Source organism: Punica granatum, unplaced genomic scaffold (genome assembly GCF_007655135.1).
Source record: "Punica granatum isolate Tunisia-2019 unplaced genomic scaffold, ASM765513v2 Contig00420, whole genome shotgun sequence".
In the NCBI taxonomy this organism is placed as follows: domain Eukaryota; kingdom Viridiplantae; phylum Streptophyta; class Magnoliopsida; order Myrtales; family Lythraceae; genus Punica; species Punica granatum.
The window spans coordinates 51,447-61,471 of NW_022204335.1; the positions used below are offsets into that span (position 1 = coordinate 51,447).

The following is a 10,025-nucleotide window of genomic DNA, read 5'->3' on the forward strand; positions in this document are numbered from 1 at the left end:
TCGGTAAGCTTTTGAACTCAAGAATGAGCATGTTTGATATGTATTTTGATGTTGCAACCACATGGTTAGATGGACGGACAACGTCAAGCTTGCTCTATATTGCGTGTTTGATTTTTTTTTTATTATAAGTTTAGTTCAAAGGTTTTTTAAGAGTATTTTAAATGAAGAATCTCTCTCTTTTACTTCAATTTCTAGATTTGATTAACAAGGTGCAGATGAAGATGATGAAGAAAGTGGGCGGCCTTAGCTGAGTAAGGTTTGGTGCCACAAGATTATCTTTGTTCTTTTGTTTTTATGTGTACGTATATTTGAACTAAATAGCTTTAAATCTCTGAGGGTTTAATTTATGAGAATTTGATTGCAGGTTTGATCTTTTTCACAGATACTTATGTTTCGAGGTTTGTTTGTCGACCCTAAACCCATTGTGAGGATGAAACTCCATTCCTTAAATTTAGTATTTTCTTTTATCTAAAGATGATACGAATAAATTATTTATTTTTATAAAATTGTGGCTAAAATTGTTATATTTATTTGCATATATTCAACAATAATACCTGCTATAATACCACGCAACGCGCGGGTGAAATCACTAAGTTTATGTAAAATTGGAGAATCTCGAGAAAAGAACCTAAAAAGACTAACAAAGTAATTAAAATATCTATGGCTATAAATTTTGATTCCACTCCTCGGGTCATGTTAATTTTAATTTTTTTCTTCATGAGATTTTAATAATATATAGAAAATTTAAGAGTATATGAGTTACAGAAAATTTGAATATTACCCTAAAAGATCAAATTTATCAATAGCTTTTAACTTGACCATATGAAATCTAAATGTCTAGTTTATCGATATATTCTTTTAAAATCATATAAATTACTAAGTATAATGCTGAGAGAATGAAAGTAATAACATGCAAAGCATGAGATATATGAGTAATAGATAGTAAAAAGAGAACTGTCACAAACATGGATTGGTTCAAGGGTAAGGTGTTTGTTCTTCTTAAACAACGTCTCAGATTTGAGTATTGTGAATGAAGAAAATTCATACTGTGAGAGTTTTTATTCCTTAGTGGCTAACCCATCTTGAATTGGAATAATCAGAGCCCATTGGATTTCCGAATACCACGATTCACATCAAAAAATAGAACAATAAATTAAAGTCGCATGTTTTTCATTTATGCATTTGATGATTATAAAAGCATATTATCATGCTTCTTGTTGAATTAGTTTATATCAGATAAACATGATTTTCTAACAAATCGGTGATGCATAAATTTACAATTTCCTATCTAATTCCACATGTTATTCATTCATTTTCTCTTTATAAATAGATAGATAGCTTTCTTTCTGTTTTTTTTCTTGGCACGCATAAATAGATGGAAATTTCTAAAGTGAAAATACAACATAATATTTTTATAATACATATAAATAGAGAAATTTTCATGTACATTCTTGGTTAGTGCACAAATAACTTTTATAAAATTCGTGCATAACGTAACTTTTGTAATTTATTTCATGTGCATAAATATAATTTATAAAATTTTCCCATAGAAATCGCACAATTATGTATATTTTCTAAGTTGTTACTTTTTTTGTTTACGTGTATTAAAATTTTTTCATAGGACATTTTGAATGTCATATTTAAGAAATAGAGAGGGATAAATTTGCATAGTTTAATGACGAAATGTAATTCGAGAGGAGAAAGTTGAGATTCAAAGAAAGATAAACATCGTTGGGTATTGATCAAAATCACAGAAGCAAACGACTTAATAGAATGACCAACTCAAAAAAAAAAAAAGAGAGAGAGACTTAAATAGGATATAGGGAAAAAAATAATAACAACAATTTTACACGCGTTCGGCCGTCTTCTAAAGTATACAACAGTAAAAGACAATTATAAAGAAAAACTATTCCTAGTCACAAAGTCTAGCTATAACTAGTCATAATAGTCTAACTATTCTTAGTCAGAAAAACTCATTATTCTTTAAATAGTGCAGGCCAATAATTCTTCAAATATTCTTTCTTGTGAGAATCTTCTGTTCAAGTCACCTTTCATATTATCTTTTTCTTTTGCTCTTTTTCTTAATCTCTCATCATGACTCTATAACTCATAGGGAAACTGAGAGTCTTGAAAGGGTCATCTGAAGGGTCTGCAGAGCCTGAGATGGAACCTTTAAAACTACACATAGAATGAATCTTCTGAACCTAAGCTCGCATTTTCGCGAGGGAGCCAGCCTTATATAGATCTTGCTAGCATCCGAGCTTTCATTTGCAAAAATTCCGAATTTTTCGTAACATTCAAAGAGGTGTCTTCCATTTTTCCATTCATCGTTGAACGGCCCAAGGACAAGCCTGATCTTGTTTGCAATTAAAGGACTTCATTTCTTTGTTTAGTTTTTAGTTCCATGGATTTATGCTGGAACTTCAAGATAGCAAGAATTTCTCTGGAAGAATGTCCACAGATTAATCACGACAGGTGTAGTCATTATTTTCCTAGACTCACCGGACAATCTAAGGTTAAGTGGTGGCCTAATTGCAAAGAAGATTAGGCATGTCTTCAGGCCGTTTAACGATGGATGGAAAAACGGAGGACAACTCTTTTGGATGTTACGAAAAATTCGAAATTTTTGCAAATGAAAGCTCAGATGCTAGCAAATTTACATAAGGCTGGCTCTCTCGCGGAAATGCAAGCTTAGGTTCAGAAGATTCATTCTATGTGTAGTCCTGAAGATTCCGTCTCAAGCTCTGCAGATCCTCCATATGACCATTTCCAGGACTCAGCTTTCCTATGAGTTATAGAGTCATGACGAGGGATGAAAAAATCGAGTACAAGAAAAAGATGACATGAAAGGTGACTTGAACGAAAGATTCTCGCAAGAAAGAATTTTTGAAGAATTATTGGCATGTACTATTTAAAGAATAGTGAGTTTTTTTGACTAAAAATAGTTAGACTACTACGACTAGTTATAGCTAGACTTTATGACTAGAATAGTTTTTCTTTATAATTGTCTTTTACTGTTGTATACTTTAGAAGACGGCTGAACGCACGTAAAGTTTTTATTTTTATAGATTTTCTTCTTTACAAGAACTCATTCCCAATAGTGTATCAAGGAAGAACGCGATGAAAGATAGCAACCTCTTTCCTTAATATGTCCTTGTGATTTCGAATAAATCGTCGGCAAAACACTGCAACCACCACCTATGTGTAGTTAACTCAATAATGGATCTCAAGGATTTGATGGTCTCTCATTTGGGTTCACGTAGAACACGAGGCATTTGTTTGCAATTGGCATAATTTTAGCTCTCCTCGTTCGTCTAATTTTTGTTGCACAGTCTGAAGAAAAAATTTATATCTCCTCATTTGTGAGAGCAAACAGACATCATAAAGTACTGTTAGAAAGCTAACTCGTGAAGTAATGTCGTGAAGCAAATGGTTTATCATTTGGTATTACTCTGAATCAAATGTGTAATTTTGAAAGGATTCAGCCAAAAAAAAAAAATGTTCCTGTTGTGCGGTGCTCTGTGAACCACCAAAGACGATCCAATCAAGAAGAGTAAGGATGCGGAGGATGGGCTCTCAGAACACAGAAGGCATGGCTGCTCTTCAAGTTGGTACCCTTTTTCCCTCTCCTCTTTTTCGAGTTTGGTCATCTGTGGGAGTGTTGGTCCGGTTGAGACACTACTCCGTTCAGAACACAGGAGGCATGGCTGCTCTTCCAGTTGGTCCCCTTTTTCCCTCTCTTCTTTTTCGAGTTTGATAGAACGCTTGCACACGTGGGGCTGCCCATCAATATCTATGTCTGGACTATATTGGTGACCTCGAACACCCTTGCAATTTGGGGCAACGGTCAAGAGACAGTTCGAGGAGATGGTGCGGAGGGGAATACTATCAGTCGTTAATACATTCAATATCTAGTTGGATGCATTCTATAAAGAAGGGCAACTTTTGGAGGCGGAGCTCATTCTTGAAGTGGTGACCAAGAAAGATGTGGAACCCGATGTAGTCACATACAATTCACTAACTGATGGTTACTGCTTTCATGATCGTGTGGATGCTGCTACTTAGTTGTTTGGCCTAATGCTTGCGAGGAATTCTTCTCCTGATGTAGTCACTTAATAACGCACCGACCAATAGATATTGCAAGGCAAACAAGACGATAAAGCATGCTCTTATATCGAGAAATACTTGGGAAGGGTTAACTCCAAATGTGGTGACACACACCACTCTCGTCAGAGGATTCTGGCTTGTTGGAAATTTTCTTGCTGAGCGTACGTAGCTGAAGCTCCATCGTCATCAGCTTTGAAATGGCTCTTGATGGTTCGGACGTCGAAGAGCTGAACCGCTCCCTCGGTCCTGGTCAGGTATCCAGTGACACGGAGCCGGTCGACGGCGCGGGCGGCGTCCAGGTCACGTGCTTCAGCGAAGTCGTCAATGAAGTCACTCTCCACTTCCAAATCATCCGCCTCCCCAAGCAGGTAACTGCCGCAAATTATCTTCGAATTTTCGGTTGATTATGATGAAAAGGAGATTCCTTGTGCCGTTCGCAAATGCCAGATGTTCTAGTAATCAGAAGGGGTGCATTTCTTGTGGTGTTGTATTAGAGGAAGCAGCTTCGAATTCGATTGATATATAAAGATTCTGCAGCCGGTAGTTATCATCAAGTTGTCGCTCCTCTGCTTCGCAATCACACTCAGGTATGCAATTTCGCATCTGCTGCCGGAGCTGTCAAGCACGAAATTGAGAGGCCGAGAACCCTCGATGAGGCCCAGAATTGCTTCCATAGCATGACTCTCATGCAGCCTCCGCCTAGTGTTTTTGAGTTCGCCCGTCTCTTGGGAGCGGTTGTCAGGATGAGACACTACTCCTCTGCGATTGGTTTGATCGAACGCATGGATGTGTTAGGGCTCGCCTGCCATATCTCTATCTGGAATATCTTTATAAATTGCCTCTGCCATCTCAAGGAAGTGGATCTCGGTTTCTCTGCTTTGGCTAAACTGATAAAACTTGGGTTCGACCGAACTCCGTCACCCTGAATACTCTGGTCAATGGGCTTTGTTCCAAGGGTATAATTTCAAAAGCAGTGATGCTTGCCGATGAGATGTCGAGCATTGGGTTCGAGCCCAACTCAGTCACCCGTGCAACAATTATAAAGGGTTTGGTGAGGACTGGCAAGACTGACCTTGCCGTCAGATTGATCGGCAAGTGGGAGAAAGTGAGCGGCAGGCTGGACGCATTTGCTTATAACACAGCCATTGATGGCTTATGCAAGCAGGGACGAGTAATAGAGGCTTTCAACCTCTTTAACAAAATGGTTTTCCAAGGCATTCAACCCGACATTGTCACTTATAACTCCCTCATTCATGGTCTTTGTTGTTCGATCCAGTGGAAAGAGGCTGTCGTCCTGTCATATAAGATGAGAGATAAGGGTGTTCAACCAAATTTATTGACTTATACCTCCTTGCTTCACGGTTTATGCCAGCTAGGTCGATGGAGAGAAGCCAGCACTCTGTTGAAACAAATGGTGGCGGAGGAGATCCAACCAGATGTCGTTACTTATAACACTTTGATTCGGGGTCGGTGCAACTTGGGGCAGTAGCATGAGGTCCAGGTACTGTTTCAGGAGATGGAGCAGGGGGGAATACTTCCGAATGTAAATACATTCAGTATTTTGGTGGATGCATTCTGTAAAGAAGGGGAACTTTCGGAAGCAGAACGCGTCTTCAAAATGATGGCCCAGAAAGGTGTGGAGCCCGATGTAGTCACATACAATTCAATAATTGATGGCTATTGCCTTCATAATCGCGTGGATGATGCTGCTAAGCTATTCGGCCTGATGCTTGAACGGAATTATGCTGCTAATGTTGTCACTTATAATGCATTGATCAATGGATATTGCAAGTCCAAACAAATCGATAAAGCATGGCTTCTATATCAAGAAATGCTAGACAAGGGTCTGATTCCTGATGTGGTGACGCACACTACTCTCATCGGGGGCTTCTGCCTGGTTGGCAATTTTCATGCTGCAGAGCAGCTATTTGACAAGATGCATGCTTATGGGCAATCTCCAAACGTCCAAAGTTACGCCACTATGTTAGATGGCTTGTGTAAAGCAAAACAAGTAGACAAGGCAATTGCGATGTTCCAGCAAATGGAGAATCATAAGTTGGAGCCTGACATTGTGATTTACAATATCCTCATCAATGGTCTATGCAATGCAGGGAAGCTCGAACCTGCAAGAGAACTCTTTGAAGTTTTGTGTGCAAAAAAAGTGGAACCTGATGTTGTCTCTTTCAACACATTGATTAATGGATTGTGTAATGAAGGTCATATAAGCGAAGCCTTCACATTATTTAATGAGATGGAAGGAAGGGGATGTGTCCCGAATTCAGGCACATACAATGTGTTGGTTAGAGGATTTCTTAGAAATGGCGACAAGTTAAGTGTGGAGCAGTTGCTACGAGAAATGAATCAGAAAGGTCTCGCTGCAGATGCATCAACAGCCGAACTCTTGCTTGATCTATTATCAAATGATGCGTCGATTCTACAACTAGTACATAATATTTAGTGAATCTGGATGACATTTTTTGGGAGCATTACTCGTTTTTGGTAAATCTCTTTTTACCTTTTTGTAAAATTTTGTCTTTAAGCATGCAGAAAGCAAGCTAATTGATGTCTTTTACCTTGTATATACTTTGTTGTAGCTTTTAACCTACATTTCTTCCTGCATGACTGACAGCCTCCAAAATATCTAAATCTAAAGCCTATAATAACGATGATTGTCGTGGGTCATCTACGATTATTATGATGTAGTAATTACTCATAGTAATTTGCTCGATTTGCTTGTTGCTCTTGGTTGATTTGCTTACTGCTCTTGCCTGAAGGTAGTAATTACGCGTACTGATCCTTGTGAGAAATTATTTCGGAGCTTGGTGTGGCTCATGATCTTGCAGGTGAAGTTTGATGGCCTATCTATGACCTGAAGAGCAGAGCTAATGATTGGCTCATTTTTAAGCTTGTTTGCTTGCTTAGAATGCTTAAGTTATTGATGTTGATATTCCTTTACTTCTGCTCACTTGTGCTATAGTTGAGCTGCGGTGGATCTCCCTCCCAAATTTGGCTGTCATGCATAAACAAAACCTTAGCGTTTGCTCCGTCTCACACCCTCCTATATATGCTCCCGTATTTCATGCACATTTTCATTTGCTTACCAATATGTATGGTTTAGCTTTTCAGGTAGATGCTGAGAAGCAGGAGCTATAATTACTGTCAAAGCCCACCAGTTAATCCGGGCATTGTGAGATTGAAACACGAAGGAAGAACTGTCCAAAACTGACAAGATTCACTTCTTATTGGTACTACTGATCTGAAGACGCTTCATTGGACTGGATGGATTGTCCGGTAAAACAGCATTTGGTTGCGGTTCTAGCTAATTTGATGTTGTTACAGGAATGTCCCTGAAGACACGTTTCCCTGCCTCTCCGCTCGGTGGCCTTCTGAAGGTTTAAGTTGTAACTGCATCTTGGGAGCTCGACCATTGAACAACTCAGAAATCGTGTTTATGTATTACTGGTCCCTATTTTTCGATCTTTTGCCGAGGGTTCTGTCTATTATACCGAATCCGTTGCCAATGTCACACTCCTGTTGCTTATAGGCCAAAAAGTACATCGATGTTATCCTTGAACAATATTTCACTTAATTACCTCAAGTCACTCTCTTCTTTCTGTGACCAACTTTACATCCAAAAACTTTTTTGTTTCGCAAAAAAGAACTAACCTTAATTTAAAAAAAAAAAAAAGAAGCTCCATCCCTCTACCCAAAACTAACTTGAGAAAAATGACCATAAAGTTTGTATCCTCACATATATAAAACTAGGGAGAATATACGATTTCCTTCCACGGATCATAACGCAACCCAGCTTCCACACATAATTGGAAAATCGAAAATGTATCTTGGTATTGTTGAATAATATGAACCTGAATGTAATACATCTACCAACAAAAAATTGAATGTAATTGTACGTAATAATTGATTCAATCTGTCTATTATATCTACTATATAAAGGCCAAAAAGCGGAACATATGAACTTCGTTTGAGAACTCTCAACTCTCGGTTCAACATCGTAAACCTTCAGCTCATTGTTGAACGACTTTTCATTAGCTTAAAGAGATAGCTTTACCAATAGGAAAAGAAGTTCTTAAATACTCATTCTTGAGAAGATGAACTTAATTAATTATTTTTATGAAAATAACGAAGAGTATTTTTATTTATTTTTAAGTAAATTATATATAAAATCGCAAATAAGGCAAGTTGTTCAACCACATGTACTAATCCTATGACATTAGCCGGGACTTCAAATACTAAACATAACATAATTGTTTGGTATTCTTGAGAAGATGAACTTATTAATTATTCTTATGAAAATAACGAAGAGTATTTTTATTTATTTTTGAGTGAACAAAATAAAAAATCACAAATAAGGGCATGTTGTTCCACATGCACTAATCCTATGACATTAGCCGGGACTTCAAATACTAAACATAACATAATAGTTGGTATTTAAAAAACCACGTGAGCAAAACAGAAGAGGCAAACAAATGTCGTGTCTGGTTATAATCACTTGCCCTAATCCTATGACATTAGCGGTGACTTCAAATACTAAATATAACAGAACAGTTTGGTGTTTAAAAAACCACTTGAGCAAAAAAGAAGTGGCAGACAAATGTTGTCTCTAGTTATAATAAGAAGAACGAGATTAAATTATCTTATCATATATTAACCGATTCTTTTACTATCTATATATAAAATATATAATGCTCAAATGAAAGACCAAGAATGAACGTGGTTGCTTCATTTGGATGAATGACGTTGTCTCGACATTGAATAGCCAAATTGACAGTTGATCGTCTATCAACCTTTCCATTTCCCATGCGAGCTGACTTCGGTCAATAAGATTTCCTTTTCCCATATGAGATTAATTAAATAATTATATATAAAAGAAACAAAATCTATTTATATTCAATAAGATTTCCTTTTCCCATAATCTATTTGAATATCTTTTAACTCAATTCAACTCAACTTAACTTATCTTCAATTCAACAATACAATTATTACTTAATCATTATTTTATCTCAACTATTCATTACTTTTTCTCATAATTTAAAAACACAATAATTACTTAATTATTACTTTATCTTAACTATTCATTACTTTTTCATATTTTTTCTCATAGTTCAACAATACAATCATTACAAACTAATTAAAATCAAAACTCGACCCAACTCAACTCTAAATCCAAACACATTCTAAGAGTTGATGAGATGCATGAAAAAATCGTGTCTTATAATTACTTCATACTCCTCCTCCTCCTCCTCCTCCTCCTCCTAATTTCTCTGCTCCTCCCTCACTCTTTTCTTCTATCCCTTGGAAGAAATTGTCACCAAAACAACTTTCACAATATGGATTCTCGGTAAGCTTTTGAACTCAAGAATGAGCATGTTTGATATGTATTTTGATGTTGCAACCACATGGTTAGATGGACGGACAACGTCAAGCTTGCTCTATATTGCGTGTTTGATTTTTTTTTATTATAAGTTTAGTTCAAAGGTTTTTTAAGTGTATTTTAAATGAAGAATCTCTCTCTCTTTACTTCAATTTCTAGATTTGATTAACAAGGTGCAGATGAAGATGATGAAGAAAGTGGGCGGCCTTAGCTGAGCAAGGTTTGGTGCCACAAGATTATCTTTGTTCTTTTGTTTATATGTGTACCTATATTTGAACTAAATAGCTTTAAATCTCTGAGGGTTTAATTTATGAGAATCTGATTGCAAGTTTGATCTTTTTCACAGATACTTCTGTTTCGAGGTTTGTTTGTCGACCCTAAGCCCATTGTGAGGATGAAACTCCATTCCTTAAATTTAGTATTTTCTTTTATCTATAGATGATACGAATAAATTATTTATTTTTATAAAATTGTGGCTAAAATTGTTATATTTATTTGCATATATTCAACAATAATACCTGCTATA

The 10,025-nt window shown here is 36.7% G+C and overlaps 2 protein-coding genes and 1 long non-coding RNA gene across 3 annotated transcripts; all 3 read left to right on the forward strand.

Annotated features, from left to right (window-relative positions):
* Positions 1-5,010: 5,010 nt before the first annotated feature.
* On the forward strand, positions 5,011-5,631 carry LOC116190326 (pentatricopeptide repeat-containing protein At1g12775, mitochondrial-like). The gene has a single exon (XM_031520012.1). The coding sequence runs from the start codon at positions 5,084-5,086 to the stop codon at positions 5,594-5,596; it is 513 nt and encodes a 170-aa protein (XP_031375872.1). The 5' UTR covers positions 5,011-5,083; the 3' UTR covers positions 5,597-5,631.
* Positions 5,515-6,597, forward strand: LOC116190325 (pentatricopeptide repeat-containing protein At1g63080, mitochondrial-like). Its single transcript, XM_031520011.1, has one exon. It carries the CDS (start codon positions 5,624-5,626, stop codon positions 6,563-6,565), a length of 942 nt encoding a protein of 313 aa, XP_031375871.1. The 5' UTR covers positions 5,515-5,623; the 3' UTR covers positions 6,566-6,597.
* A 65-nt stretch (positions 6,598-6,662) lies between these two features.
* Positions 6,663-7,730, forward strand: LOC116190329. Its single transcript, XR_004152645.1, has 2 exons — positions 6,663-7,352; positions 7,447-7,730. It is a non-coding gene; the product is annotated as an uncharacterized LOC116190329 (long non-coding RNA).
* The last annotated feature ends 2,295 nt before the right edge of the window (positions 7,731-10,025 follow it).

Coding starts and splice junctions, on each gene's coding strand:
- LOC116190325 (XM_031520011.1), top strand. CDS start 5,624: ATGGAGCAGGGGGGAATACTTCCGAATGTAAATACATTCAGTATTTTG.
- LOC116190326 (XM_031520012.1), top strand. CDS start 5,084: ATGCTTGCCGATGAGATGTCGAGCATTGGGTTCGAGCCCAACTCAGTC.